This window comes from Lucilia sericata, unplaced genomic scaffold (genome assembly GCF_015586225.1).
Source record: "Lucilia sericata isolate MDLA Ls3-8-SP2 unplaced genomic scaffold, ASM1558622v1 Contig001730F_arrow, whole genome shotgun sequence".
Classification (NCBI taxonomy): Eukaryota; Metazoa; Arthropoda; class Insecta; order Diptera; family Calliphoridae; genus Lucilia; species Lucilia sericata.
This window is the reverse complement of record NW_023995635.1, coordinates 79872-96006: the sequence shown is the minus strand read 5'-3', so window position 1 is coordinate 96006 and position 16135 is coordinate 79872. Positions and strand designations below refer to the sequence as shown.

General features: G+C 29.5%; 3 protein-coding genes and 1 pseudogene across 3 annotated transcripts; all 4 read left to right on the top strand.

The window, feature by feature from the left end:
- The first annotated feature begins 1044 nt into the window (after nucleotides 1-1044).
- Nucleotides 1045-3853, top strand: LOC119612540 (guanine nucleotide-binding protein G(q) subunit alpha-like). The gene is made up of 2 exons (XM_037968352.1): nucleotides 1045-1986; nucleotides 3830-3853. The coding sequence occupies exons 1-2, from the start codon at nucleotides 1045-1047 to the stop codon at nucleotides 3851-3853; spliced, it is 966 nt and encodes a 321-aa protein (XP_037824280.1).
- A 524-nt stretch (nucleotides 3854-4377) lies between these two features.
- On the top strand, nucleotides 4378-5705 carry LOC119612539 (annotated as a pseudogene).
- A 1389-nt stretch (nucleotides 5706-7094) lies between these two features.
- LOC119612549 (guanine nucleotide-binding protein subunit alpha-11-like) lies at nucleotides 7095-8591 on the top strand (the record flags this gene model as incomplete). The annotated part of the gene is made up of 1 exon (XM_037968365.1): nucleotides 7095-8591. A coding segment is annotated over one exon (960 nt), but the record flags the coding sequence as incomplete, so codon positions are not given.
- A 3559-nt stretch (nucleotides 8592-12150) lies between these two features.
- On the top strand, nucleotides 12151-15630 carry LOC119612545. Its single transcript, XM_037968358.1, has 5 exons — nucleotides 12151-12338; nucleotides 12412-12456; nucleotides 12534-13015; nucleotides 13089-13290; nucleotides 14086-15630. Exons 1-5 carry the CDS (start codon nucleotides 12333-12335, stop codon nucleotides 15217-15219), a joined length of 1869 nt encoding a protein of 622 aa, XP_037824286.1. The 5' UTR covers nucleotides 12151-12332; the 3' UTR covers nucleotides 15220-15630.
- Nucleotides 15631-16135: the final 505 nt, after the last annotated feature.

The window sequence follows — 16135 nt, the reverse complement described above, 5'->3', positions numbered from 1 at the left end:
TAGTTCTGTGCGTTAAAACCATCTTATATGGGGGCTAGGTTCAAATATAGACCGATGTTCCTCATACCTAACAGTATTATTTTAGGGTGCATTAAACTTACTCCTGGAACATTTTATCACGATTACTATATAATTAACATATTTATAGGTATTTAAGCAATATTCCGGAGATATGGACATAATGACATTTTCAACGGCAAAGCAATATTTGTATAAAATGAAATTGCAGAATAGGAGGGATTTTAATTTTACTCTTAAAGCCATGAAAACATTTTCAGGTCAATCGATAGTTAAACAAGCATTACATTAAAAAAATTTTAAATTTCAAAACGCTTTTCTTGAAATCATAAAATTCAAATATAGGTGTGTGTGTTTTTATAGTTTTATTCAGGACAACACTTTTTCAACAGAAATTCATTTACCTTATTCCTGCAATAACATATTTTCTAAAAAAATCTTACTGATGTTGCATATTTCTTACTAAAATAAAACTATGTGGGTATTAGAAAATCCAAAATACTGTACATTTTTACTGGGTAAATTGCTCACCTTCTATAAAAAATATAGAAATGAATACATACGAGTTTATATTAATATCATGTTTAAAGAAAGAATGTGATAACTCAAATATTGCGTTTTTCTTTAACAGAGTATTTTTCTTATAATAAATTATTATTCTTGCAGTAAAATATATTAAATTTTTATTAGAATCTAAAGAAATTACATGTCGGCAATAGAAATCCTATGTCTATTGTCAAAGACACCCTAAGAAGTACAATATATATGTATGTATGAAAAGAAAATTAAAATGTATAAAAATGAGTTATGACGGTATATCGCAAATGATCAATTTTAAAATGAACATATAAATTTAAATGAATGTAAATAAAATGACATTAAAATACTCAAGAATAGAAGCTATAAACCATTAATTGCATTTTATCTCACAACTTAGTAACGACAGAGTGTCTCGTAACAACGGTTGTTATAGACGTCCGAAAAGAATAATATTAATAAGAATTGTACATAAATACTATTATCGACATGAATTGTTTATGTTCTGAAGAGATACGAGCTCAAAATCTTCAAAATAAAAGATTGGAAAGAAATCTGCAAATTCACAAACGTAAATATAATAAACAAATAAAATTGCTGTTATTGGGCACGAAGGGATCTGGTAAATCTACATTTATACGTCAAATGCGCTACGAGACTCATATGCCATACGATTCCACGAAATATGTGGGCATTATAATTCAAAATATATTCTACGCAATGCAAACCATGATCGAAGCAATGAAAGTTTTTCAGATACCCTATAAGACTAAAGTGAATGCAGTAAAAAATTCGTATATTATACAAATGGTACAATTGAACAATACGATAACATTTACTAATGTCTTATTGACGGCTTTAAAGGAACTTTGGGCAGATGCTGGCATACAGGAATGTTTTATGCGTGGTCATCAGTATGGTCTACTAGACTCAACGAAATATTTTTTCAGTCATCTAGATCGTATTGCCAATCCACATTATACACCCAGCATCCAGGATATTTTACGAGCACGTATACCATCAAAAGGCTTTCAAGAACATGTGTTTAAATATAAAAATGTTGAATTCCTTATAGCCGATGTGGGCTATCAAAGTACAGAACGTAAGAAATGGATACATTGTTTCGATAATGTTACCGCCATCATATATATGGTGGCCATTTCCGAATACGATCAATTCTCCTTGGACTCGAAACATGGCAATAGTCTTAAAGAATCTATTGAACTTTTGAACTCAATTATGTCTTTTCAATATTTCCAAGACACAGCACTTATTATAGTTTTTAATAAATTGGATATATTTGAGGAAAAGATCACCTACTCACATTTGGCCGATTATTTTCCTGAATACTCCGGATCACCGTATGATCCGCAAGAAGCTCGTTCTTTTATTGCCAACATTTTTTTGAGAACCATACCTACAAAGCGAAGGGTCTACTCTTATTATTTAAATTGTACCGATGAACATAACCAAGGGATTCTTTTTGTTTATAGAGCTGTTCGAGATACGATTTTAAATGCTAATTTATATAATTTTAACCTAGTTTAAAGCCATTTTTTGATCAATTGTAATTTTTCAAACTGCCTGATTAATGTTAGTAGTATTAAGGGATTATTCCATGTATAATATTTATATTTAATATTATAGAATATTAGTCTTATTATTATATTTATATGTATGTAATAAAAATTACTTATTACTAGAATTCTATTAAAATTTTTATTGTCAACCGCAAAGATACAAACAATTTTTTTATATAAACCAATAAGAATGCTACATCAAAAGAATAAGACCTAAGGAGAATCTAATATTTTATGTAAATTATGTTTACATTAAATTTATAAAAACTAAATAAACTTAAATATTACACAAATTATTTAAATTAAAAAAAAAAGTTTATAACTAGACCTTAAACTTTTAAAAATACCTTAATTAAGTTCGAATTTTAGGAATATATATTTAAAAAGCTTATATTTCAAAATATTTTAATATTCATGAAAATTAAACTTTTCTTTAAGTTTAATTTGAAAATTTATTAATTTTTTTAATAAGTAATTTGATATATAGAGGTATTTCAATTAAGGATCAAATTAAAAAAATTACCACGACCAGGCATACTGGCCCGAGTCAGGATTATTTAAATTATTCATAATCGTGGCTTAAAACTCAAAATAGGCAAATGACATTTAGAAATATCGCTCGTAGACCCTATAAATTATATATACTCTGGGTCCTTGAGAAGGTCCAGAGGAATGGACCTAGAAATATTCTATGGAATATGGTTTAAATCGTCATAGAAATGTTAATTTGGTCGTAAATGTAACAAGTTTTCATATTTGATCCTCATATAAGAACCTCCTCAAAAAATTACTTTTACGCTGATAGCTACCGTAATACCAGTATAGTTATGAAAATCTTCCTATTTAACCTTATACGAACCCGCTCATAAGGAAAATTACTTTAATGCTAACAACTGACTTTAATGCTTACAACTAGTTTAAAAATAGCATTATTGCATTGAAATTCGAAACAAAAATATTTTGAAAGAACGTAAATTCCCTTTATGGACCTGACCCTAACCTTAAATATGAGATTTCCTTCAGAAAATTATATAACTACCTCATAATACCAGTAAAGCAACAGAAATCGTCCTAAACAATGAACTAAATTTTCATATGAATCTGTCCATATTTGATCCAAGACTCCAAACAAGGTCCGCTTCAGAAAATTACTTAAGCACTCATAACTTGCTTCAAAAATTATATATAGAGGATTCAAAAATTCTCTTCCCTTCAGAAAATTACATAACTACCTCATAATACCAGTATAGCCACAGAAATCGTCCTAAACAAGTTTTATATAAACTAAAATTTCATATGAATCTGGCCATATATGATCCAAGACTCCAAATAAGGTCCGCTTCAAAAAATTACTTAAGCACTCATAACTTGCTTCAAAAACTATATATGTATAGAGGATTCAAAAATTCTCTTCAACATTTTGTTGATAATTAACTCATCTATTCTCAATAAATCTTTTAAAACATTTCAATAACATGGTACAAATCAACAAAAAGATTAAAAAAAAAAAACATTAATCTCCTTTTTAAAATTTTTTTAGATCGGTTCATGACCCAAACCCCTATCAAAGATCTTATTCCGAAAATCACCCTAATGTACATTTTATACGATAACAAACTTTAATAAATGTGTAAATCGTGTAAGCTCTTACACGTTTTTTTTAAATTTGGTTATTTTCAACTTCATGTTTATAGATCCAAAAGAAGGAACAAAATTAAACTGAGGTTAAACCAATATTTTGAAGCCTGCGGAAAGGACTTCCAAACGACAAAATAACTTTTTTAATAAACGTATATTCGCGAATGATTAGTTCTTCATATATTATTCTAATATAAGTATCCTCATGTATACGGATGCAGAGAATAGTTTATTCCTTGAAAAAAGTACACTTATCACAATGGACCTTATGGTGTCCATTCAATACAAATACGTGTATGGAAAAACGTATTGTATCGAATTTAAAAATCTCAAATATTGACAAACGACATTCTTGTGTCAAATGTGTGCCCGTATATATACATATGTATATATTAAACCTCAATAATTTAACTGATTCATCTGAAGATAAAATATAAATTTATACTTTCTATAAAATAAAACAATTGTTTTAAAAAACTAGTATATGGATAAGAACAAATTTATCATGAATCAGTATTCTTTTATAAGACGTTCTATATAGTTCTGTTTTAAAAACAGATCAAAACAACATATTTTTTATTATAAATCCATAAACAACTTTAAAATGAATTGTTTAATAAATGAAGAACAATTGGAACAAAAAGAAATAGAAAGAGTTCTAAAGGAACTTAATAAACAATATAAAAAGATATTAAAACTATTACTGCTAGGAACAGGGGAGTCAGGCAAATCGACTTTTATACGGCAAATGCGTATTCTATACGACAATGGCTTCAGCGATGAGGAGAGATTGCATCATATTAATTGATATATGAAAAATATTTTTAGTTCCATGAAAAATATGATTGCAGCCATGGAATTATTAAAAATTGATTATGAGAAAAGTGAAAATGCCACTGAAAATGCATTGCTCATAAATAAAGTAAGTTTCAATTGCGATACTGACTTGAAAGAACCCTATTTGTCGGCCATCAAACAACTATGGAACGACAAGGGCATACAGAAATGCTATTTGCGACGCAATGAATACCAATTAAACGATTCGACTAAATACTATTTGGACGATATCGATCGCATTGCTCTGCCAGATTATGTGCCAACGAATCAGGATATTTTAAGAGTTCGTCAGGCAACCACTGGCCTAATGATTATAATTTTCAAGTGAAAAATGTTAAGTTTCGTATAACAGATGTGGGTGGCCAACGATCGGAACGTAGAAAATGGATGCATTGTTTTGATAACGTTAAGGCCATATTATTTTTAGTGGCCATTTCGGAATATGATCAAGTTCTCAAGGAAGATGAACATCGCAATCGTCTTAAGGAGTCGTTCAAAGTTTTCGAATCCGTTTCGAACTTTTTCCAAGGCATTTCTATTATATTGTTTTTAAATAAAATTGATTTATTTGCTGAGAAAAATTATGTACTCACATTTAGATGAGTTCTTTCCAGAATTTAAGGGACCTCGTTGCGATTACGAAGCGGCTAGTAAATTTATATTGGACATGTTTTTACAGGCACGACCCAATATGTATCATCGTTATACCTGTGCCACAGATACCCAGAATATTGAAATGGTATTTACTGCTGTAAAGGACATCATTTTAAATACGAATTTGGACAAATTTGGACTTATGTGAAATGAAAACGTAAAATATCAACTTGTTGCACCTTTATTTTTTTTTATAAATAAGTCTTTTTATGTATTACGTATCAATTTAAATATTTTTAATTCAATTAATAAATTACCTTTAAAAAATCGATTTTTCTATCATCCTCCAATAGAGGATATAAGTCGCAAAAGGCCTACTTTTATAGATTTTCATTCAAACATTAATTATATATTATATCATTTCATCAGGATCATATATGCATGATTTTATATTCCTATATTTAATAATTCAGAAAATAAAAAACGAACCAATTGAATGATGATCAGAAACTCCCCTATTATAAGGTTTCATTTAATCAGTATTCTTTATTTACCTCTTTAGATTTTCATTGAAGAACAAAAGTGCCTAAAGATTTTCTTTCCATCAGGATCCTAAATGTCTGATTTTATGTTTAATTTTATGTTTCTAGGTTCAATAATATAGAAAATTCAAAAGTAACTATTGAAGAACAAAAAAGGTATACAAAATTCCAGTTTTTGCTAAAATTTTCAGAGGTTGTCTCGCATTTTTGCTCATATCTCATTTACACTAGCTGAAAAAAATACACAGAGTCCAAAGAGATTGAACAGCGTTGAATCCGAATCTTACCTCAGAATTTCTCCTTTAAATCTGTAATTCGAAATATCGTGCCCAGAAGCAATAACAATAAACCTATAAAAACTAATTTTTTCTATGAAAATACTTTTTACATAGTTTAAAAATCAGCTGTAGTTGCTGAGATATCATCCGTTAAAGTTAACATGCGGACAGTCATCGTTAAATAGAATCAGAAAGTGATTTTGTGCAGATTGTAACATTTTCAATCCAATATTTGGATCCAATATTTTTGTTCGTTATAAACCGAGTTTTCCAGCTTTGGGTAAAGATATCTCGAAGGATAAAGATATGTCAGATGTTAAGCTTTTATTATAAAGACAGAATCGGCTTTCAGATGGCATATAATATTTTATGCATGAAGTTGTCTTGGCACTGTTATAACGACTCAAAAGGGCCAAAAACGCCGTTGTTTTCAAATTTCAGGACACGATATCTCAAATCTCAGATATGATAGGGAAAATCTAAGGTCAGATTCGGATTCAGAGCTGCTCAATCCTTTATAACTTGGTCTCAGGATTTGACTTTTTTTAAAATTTTTCCGGCCTGTGTTATTTATAGGCCAATTTTGCTAATTTAAATATCGATCTCGAAAACATGTCCATTAAAAATATTGAAGATTTGGATCCCGAAGATATCTGTGGTTTTCATTAACGAATAGTATGAAAAAAAAAGTTTGTGGAATATTTTTCTAAAATGTTGTTGTAATGTTTTTACATTTTCGCAAAAGAAGTGAATACCTTTATTGTAACGCTCATACATTCTTTATTTTATTATAAACTTTTTATATTTAAAACTAAAAGATTTCTATTAAAAACAATTTCTACTTATACATACATATAAAGGTACAGAACAAATTAATATGAAATGAAACAGTATTATAAATCAGTATTTTTTAATAAACGCTACCTATACGCTGTGCTTTAAAAAGCGGTCGTTAAATTTTGAATTGAAAAATTCTTCTTAAAATAAATAATCTAAAATGGATTGCTTTAGAACTGAGGAAATGAAGGCAAAATGAAAATGCGAAAATTACTAAAGGAACTTAAAAAACAATACAAAAAGATATCAAATTACTATTGTTGGGAACTGGCGAGTCAGGAAAATCGACATTTACACGTCAAATGCGTATTATTTACGACAAGGGCTTTAGCGAAGATGAGAGAAAACATTTCATCAAATTGATACATGAAAATATTTTCCAAGCTATACAAAATATGGTAACAGCCATGGAAACCTTAAACATTAAATATGAGAAAAGTGAAAATGCCACGAAGTTTATTACGCTCATTTCTTATGTAAATCCTGGAACTAATACCTATTTAGAAGATCCCTATTTGACGGCAATCAAAGAACTTTGGAACGACAAGGGCATACAGGAATGTTATATGCGACGTAATGAATACCAACTAAACGATTCGGCTAAATACTATTTAGATGATATTGATCGCATTGCTTTGCCAGACTATTTACCCACAGAACAGGATATTTTAAGAGTTCGTATAGCAACGACTGGTCTAATACAGCACGTATTTAAGGTGAGCAATGTAACATTTCGACTGATAGACGTGGGTGGCCAACGATCGGAGAGAAGAAAATGGATTCATTGCTTTGATGATGTTAAAGCTATAATATTCTTAGTTGCGATTTCGGAATATGATCAGGTTTTAAAGGAGAACGAAGAACGTAATCGACTAAAAGAATCCAAATCGATTTTCGAATCAATTTCGAAATTTTTCCAAAACACACCGATTATAATGTTTTTAAATAAAACCGATCTACTGGATGAGAAAATTAAGCGCTCACATTTGGATGAATATTTTCCGGACTTTAAGGGAAAACGTGGCAATAGCAAAGATGCTCGTGAATTTATATTGAATATGTTTCTAAAAATTCGTCCCTTAATGTACTCACACTTCACCTGTGCTACAGATACGGAGAATATTAGAGTGGTATTCACCGCAGTAAAAGACATCATTTTAACAACGAATTTAAATAATTTTGGACTTGTTTAAAACAAAATATTGATTACATTTATTTGTTCTCAAATGTAAAATTTATTTTCAATTAATTATATATTATATGTGTTTAGAAATAAAACTATACATTTAAAATTAATTAAAGTGCCTGTGGCAGTAATATAATGAGGTATACAATGTCAAAATATATATGAAATATAAAATTTTTACTATTAATAAATATCGAAACATATATTTTAAAATGGCTTAGTCTGAAACATGCATAACTATTGCTACAGAAATTATAGTGATATATATCGAAACTTTTTTTTCTAAAAAATTTAATACTTTTAAACAGTGTAATTAAAAGTATTAAATTTTTTAGAATATGGAGTTTTTCAGACTACAAAAGTAAAGATTTATTTTTGTTATTATACAGCTAAACAACCATGAAAACCGATCGACTAGATCAAGAGTTATAATCGCTAAAATTTTTTACCAAAAAACAGCTGTTTTATTTTATATGATCCACATCATGACTAATACAATTGTGTTTATAAATATTCAAAATAATAATAAAAATGCATAAATTCTTTGTTTATTTCTTGAAAACCACAAAAAAATAAGTTCATGTTATTATAAACAATAATACAATGTATAAGGAAATTTATTTAAATGTCTCGAATGACTAATTAGAGACATAATAAGAGTTTGAATTATGGAGGCCCCAAAGGAATTAATTCATTCCAAGATACCATTTCTCCAAAAAAAAAACGGGCTTTGAAAAATTGATTTTTTTATTCCCAGAGTTGTAAAATGCTATATGTTAAGAAATTTTTCTTTAATTGTATTATACATATGTATATCAAAACTTCTTGTGATAAAAATTGTTAAACTTACCATTTTGAATAGAATATCTTCAATCATCTGCATATATTTAGGTTTATACACAGCTTCTTCCTCTTTCAAATTTATTTTAAAAGTAACGGTTAATTCATCTTTATTGTATTATAAACATTCTACATTCCGGAAACTTCTGTCGGTTAAAATAATATTTGGTATGGCAACACTAATCCCCTCTGTTTATTTTTTATCCAAACGTTAAGTTTTCAAAAATTATTTTAACAGGCAGAATGTCTAACAGTTAAGCGATAACCGTAGGTTTAGTATCTGTAAGGAAATGATTTACAAAATAATAATATAATCAAAATTTGAACTATTTTTTAATTATTATTTCTTAAGCACACTAATATTTTCAAACATTTTAGACATCAATTTGCGTAGTTTTTGAATCCTTCATAACTTGACGAACAAATAAAAATATGAATTTAGTACTTTTTGAATATTCGAACGTTTAAGGGGTGAAAATTTTACCTATTTTTGGTACTTTTTTATGAAACATAATAACGGGCTCCCAATACCATGTTGCAACTTTTTGGAACAGAATTTTTATTTTGTTAATGGGGAGGAAAAAAGTACCAAAAGGGGTAAAAACGGGAAATTTGATATTATTCAAGAAACACTAAATAAGCTAATGGGGTGTTATTTGGAACACCGGTACCAAGTGATATTTTTTGGTAGTTTTTCATTCTCCAACAGGTACTTTTTGAGTTTTCTATGATATTGAAATCGAAACATGAAATTAATAATTAAGGGACTTTTCGGAACTTTTTGGTTCTACAAAGGTATTTTTTGAGTTTTCTAAAAAATTTAACCTAGAAACATGAAATTAAGCAAGTAGAGTCCGGAGTAAATGAGAATCTATAAAATGGGACTTATTGGTACTTTATCGTACTTCGACTGGTACTTTTTTGACTTAGAACTTAGAAACATGTAATTAAGCACTTGAGAATCTATAAATATGGACTTATTGGTACTTTTTCGTTCTTCAAAAGGAACTTTTTGAATTTTATATAATAAGAAACATGAAAGCGTGTAGAGCCCCGATTAAGTGAGAACCTGGTTCTTCAAAAGGTACATTTTAAGTTTTTGTATAATAATGAACCTAGAAACGTGAAATTAAGTATGTAGAGCCCGGATTAAGTGAGGTCCTATAAAAGGGGACTTTTTGGTACTTTTTCGTTCTTCAAAAGGTACTTTTTGAGTTTTCTATTAAATTGAAGATATAAACATGAAATTATGCACGTAGAGCCCGGAGTAAATGAGAATCTATAAAATGGCACTTTTTGGTACTTTTTCGTTCTTTGACTGGTACTTTTTGAGCTTGCTACAAAATTTGAACCTCGAAACATGAAATTAAGCACTTAGAGCCTGGAGTAAATGAGAATCTATAAAAGGGGAACTTTATCGTACTTCGACTGGTACTTTTTGAGTTTTACATAAAATTAAACATAGAAACATAAAAATAAATATGTAGAGCCCGGAGTAATCTATAAAAAGGGACTTTTTTTTTCGTTCTTCGACTGGTACTTTTTGAATTTTTTATAATATTGAACCTAGAAACATGAAATTAAGAATGTACAGCCCGGATTAAGTGATAACATATAAAAGGGGACTTTTTGGTACTTTTTCGTTCTTCGACTGGTACTTTTTGAATACTTTTTAGTTCTTTAACTGGTACTATTTGAATTTTCTTTTATAATGAGCCTAAAAACATAAAACTAAGCAATCAGGGACTTGAGTAAATGAAAATTTAAACTGGAGTATTTCTGGTAATTTTTCGTTCTTTAACTGGTACTTTTTGAATTTTCTAAAATATTGAATATATAAACATAAAATTAAACACGCAGTATCCTAATTGAACGAAAATTTATCTCGCTTACGTCCATTTTGCAAAAAAGGCTCGATATCAATCGAAATCTCTATAGGCCATAATTGACCCTGCCCCCTTCAATAATTGATTTTACCGTTTTCTACGTACTTTGTTGGAACGAAAATATGTAATGTAAATATGTATATGAAATCTTCTCCAGAAAATGACTTAAACGAACATAAATGGCTTTCAAATGTCGATGTCGAAGGAAAAACATTTTTAGGAACCGAAACCTACATTTATGAAAAATAAAATTTTGAGGATCGGTCCGCCAATATAACCCTCTTACAGAAAATCAGTTTATAGCTAATACATCATTCCAAAAGTTATCATTATGATAGATTTATGGTAGAATTAAAAAAAAAATACTTTAAATTATAGAGACTTTGTCCATAATTGACCCAATTCCACATTTAAGTCTCTAATCCGAAAATCACGGTGACGTTCTTATTAATCTAATGATCAAAGTCCATATATATATGTATATGACCACTTCCGAAATTTGCTTTTTTACGACAAATGATTTGCCGAATATAACACTTACTCCTTACTTATTTTAATCATAAAGAAATTACCGCTAAAATAGAAATACTCTGCCTTTTGGAATATTTTTCAATCTCTTTGTGATCCTTTTAAATGATGTTGTTCTGGAAGAACTTTAACATCCATGTAAACATTTTGGGTAATAAATTGGGGGACTACCAATGAGGGGAGCGGAACCTCCCATATGAATTAAATACAAAAATTCGTTTATCTGGGAAACTAATAGAACTAAATTCTTCAAATTTTGCACGAAGAACTTTAATATTCATCTGAACATTTTGGAGAAAAAAGGGCGGACTTTCATCTGGGGGGCTTGGAGCTCCCATATGAATTAAATAGAAAAATTCGTATATCTGAGAAACTATTAGAGCTAGAATCTTCAAATTTTACTGAAGAACATTAAGAGAAATTGCAATAATTTGCGTGGAATCTCCCATATGTAACAAATTGTATATCTGGAAAACCATTGTAGTTAGAATCATCAAAATCGTTAACTGGATTTCTTATTTATATTGCTTTTAGGGTAGCACAGCATACTGGGTATAGCTAGTAAATAAACAAATAAAATATCTTTGTTTTTACGTTTTATATAGAGGATAGGGTTAAATATCGGCAGATCCTCGTAAAACTTGGAGAAAGGATTTGTTTTTAATTTTTAAGAATTTTTTATTCATCCCTGCATAATTTCTCACACAACTTTTGAGCTTGATCTGTTTTGTTGTTATAAACAATATATTTGCTTCCAAAGTCCCACTTTCTGATCTCTCGGATTCCGTTTTTATTTAAAATCGTTGAAAATTTAAAAACTAAACGTAGTTGAAAACTTAGCCGGCTTACAGTAGATTTTAAGCCGCCGCCGACATATTTAGTGTCAGTCGCCGCCGCCGTTAATATTTGTCGGCGCAGGGCTCTGTGTGCAAATTTAGTGTAAATCAGTTTTGAAGGAAAGAACAAAAAATAAAATTTAAATATAAATGTAAACTAATTAATAAAAGTGTAGTGCAAAGATAAATATTAAAATGAAGGTGTGTGTAAAATTGCGTTTATATAACAACAAGCATAAATAATTAAATTTTTATTGTTTCTTGCTATTTTTAGCTACAAGTGAGTCGTCAATTGACAGACGAACTCAAGCAAAAGCAGGTGAGTTGCACACAAAATATTTTAATTAGTTTCGAAAATAATTAACAATTCTCTTTTATTTGAATGGATGCTTAAAGACTATAACCAATAGTCTAATAAATAAAATATTATATTCAAAAAGATTGCTGGTCGATCATGTTGAAGCGTTAGAGCAATGTATGCTTTTTATGCAAGATACTCCCTTACCAACAACCACAGCAGCAGCTAATAGCAGTCATGATAAATGCGATGGCAAAGACAAGTGCATTAATAAACAACAGGAAATATTATGGCCAGAAATATTTACTGCACGCAATGCTTGTATCTTATTGGGTAGTACTATTTTGGAACACCTTATAACACCACGTGCTTTTCGTTTAACTTTAATACCCTCCTTGGTCGTGACCGGAGGCTTTAGTGCCTTGTATGTGGTAAAGAATGTATTTGGTTTTCGCAATAAATACGTTGAGAGAGAGCTGGAGAATCTCATACGAACAATTGATGAATTTGGAAATTGTATACGTCGTAATATGACCTATTTCAATGAGATTATTATCATGAAACAGCATGAATTAATAGAGTAAGTATCTGTTCTTATAAGGCAGTATATTAAAAATAGCTATTTTATAAAATTTCTTTATGTTTCGCTTTAGATCACGTCAAATAGAACGTGCTTGGGATTGTATTACAGCTGCCAAAGAGGTAACAGAGATACTTTTTGAAGCAACCCGTAAATTAGAAACCCAATATCCTATACCAGCACGATTTTCCCAGTATTATGCCCCAATGGAAGATTTAAAAGAATGTGAATACTTCAAGAACAATGTCACCGATTATAGTCCTAAGCACATAAAAGTAAGTAAATTTGTTTAACTATTTTTCAAATGCATAACCATCCATTAATCGAAAACAATAATCCTATATAAGGATATACAGAATATTAAATATATTGTGCTATAATTATAATTTTCAAGAAGTTTCTAAAAGTAATGTTCCAAAAATGGAATATTGTTTGTTAATCTATAGAATAGGTATGTTGCTTCCTTTAGCCTCCATACTTCGGTTACCCGGTATATGAAAAATAATTTGGCGAAATTGGTTAAACGTCGATCCATAACCCATTATAACTTATGGAACGAAACATGGTCAAAAAAATGTATTTTGGTATGGAATAGGACCTTGGTAGGGCAATTCTGACAATACTATTTTAAAAAATATGTACATATTTAGTTTTTATGGGAGCTATGGCTATTTACGTAAAAGCATTATTTGTGTTGAAATTACATTCTTTTGAAAATTTCATTAAAATATACATATAATTCATTTAAATGAAGTGAAAAGTTAAATGTAAAATTAGTAAAATGCAGGAATGTAAAGTAGTGTAAAGTGTAAAGTATTTTTGATTTAGTTTGTCAATAACAAATTCAATTCTATGACTATTTTGAGAGAGAGAGTAATCAAATATATTTTGGCAATCAAATACAGAACGAGTAATCAATACGATTTAGAAAACTGATTTCATACGACTAACGGACATTGGAGGGTTATAAAGATTAACTTTTTGCTGCATTATTTCAAATCATCGCTTAAATGGTCACATAACAAATCTTACAGCCATAATACTTTATTATTATAACGTCTATTTTTTAGGATTTTCATAATATCTTCGCCTACGTACAATCCCAGTTCCTTTTACGTTTAGCTTTAACCATATCGACGAAACCATCCTTGAGTCAACTTCATACAGAATTAGAAAAGATCGACTGCCTTATACGACAGCTAGTGCTCGAAGAAGAAAATCACTTTAAAAATCTAGCCATCGAATTGAACAAAAAGAAATCATTAGAATTGGAAGCTTTAAATGCCAATAAATTAATTAAAACTCGTAATGATCCTATAGGTGTGCTACAGGATTCATCGCTTAAACTGAGTGCCTGTATGGTGGCCATGGCTGGTGAATGCCAAGCCTTAGATATCACTTTACAACGCCTTACCGAAACAGAAAATGAAAAGAAAGACAATACCAAACAGTTGGTGGAAGTGGCCAATAATATGCGTTCCATTGAAAATGCTTTAACGGTGTGTTTCGATGACTTCCAAAGGCTAATGTTGGTGTATAATAAGTTTCTTAATAGTAAACTAGATTTAAAAGATACACATAGTGAAAAAAGTGAAAATAAATCTCAAGCTACTGATGATGAGTTCCCAGAAAGCTTTTTACGCGTTGAAATCTCTCAAAATCCTAATGACATGGAGAAACGAGATGATTTCTACGCATACATGTTCGATGAACAGCAGGCTAAAGCCGAAAGGGAACAATTGGAGAAGGAAGAACGTGAACGACACAATGAAGAGTTGGAAATTTTAAATTTTGAAAAACGCATCACCAAAGGAAAATTCCGACCGGTACTTAAGCAGCTAAAAGATCGTATTGATCCCATAAGACAAGTAATGCTTGAAAAAGAACGTGAAGTTCTAGCCTCTAAGGGTATCAATGTTGATGAATTATTTGCTAAAGAAGATGACGAAGAGGATGATGATACGGATAAGGAACACGACAGTACGGTAGTATTTAAGGAGGCCTTTGATGACAGCGATGATAGTGAGGGAAGTGCTGATTTGGAGTTTGAAAGGCGCACTAAAAAACTTAAAGAACGTGATAATTTTGCTGAAATGCGTAATTTTTTGGCACAAAAACAAAACATCAATTTATTTAAATTGGAAGCACCGCCAGCAGCGTCAAATGCTTTGGGTGATGAGGATATTCTGGAGAGTGAATGCTAAGGAGTGCTCTTTTATTGTAATTTTTATCATAAAGACCTTATTTTCTTTTTTTCTTTTGGTAAAAAGTACATATTATTTAAATATTTTTTTACTAAGAACAAGTAATTTGTACAATAAAGTGATACATTTTAGAAATTTAATCCAGTTTAATAAAATTATTCTGGTTAATTTTCTCAAAATTTGTTTATATATTTGTATCGAATTTTTGATACTATTAAAAGTTTGAAAGTGTTTTATTTGATTTTACAGCATATATATGTATATTAACTGTAAAATTTGCTTAATTTATTGTTCCACATTTTGCCTAAACTATTGTACTAATGCATTTTATATACTTTTTGTTTTGTACATTAAATATTAAAATATTTATTTCAATAAAGTAAACCAACAATAATTCATTGGTAATTTGCACAATAATGTGGCTTTTATTTTTTAGAGCAAGAGAAAAAGTGGAGAGTTTTAAAGAAACTAAATTAAGTATAAGTTTCATAGAATTTTCTTTATAAAAGTTGTGTATAAAACTTTAGTTCATTAAACATAAACTTGATTTGTAACTTTCAATTAATTTTTATCTTAACTACTGATAAGATTAATATTTTATCTAGACGTGTTATAATTAATTGAGAATGAAATACGTTATATATATTAAAAATTTACTAGGCTGTTAACACTTTATTAATGGGTCTATTATGAATGGAAAACGTACTGTAACCACGTCATTTTGGCAACGCAACATTAGTATTTCTATAAGTAAAATGGAAAGAGGAATAAAGACAGGTCGATTTCTAATGTGGTTTCTGTCTGGAATTTTTACCGAATGTATTCACTAAAGAAACTGCTGTGAGGGAATCTGAATCCAGTCGAAAGAAATGACAAATTCCTTAGTATACTGCGAGGGTTGATTCTCGCAATTTCC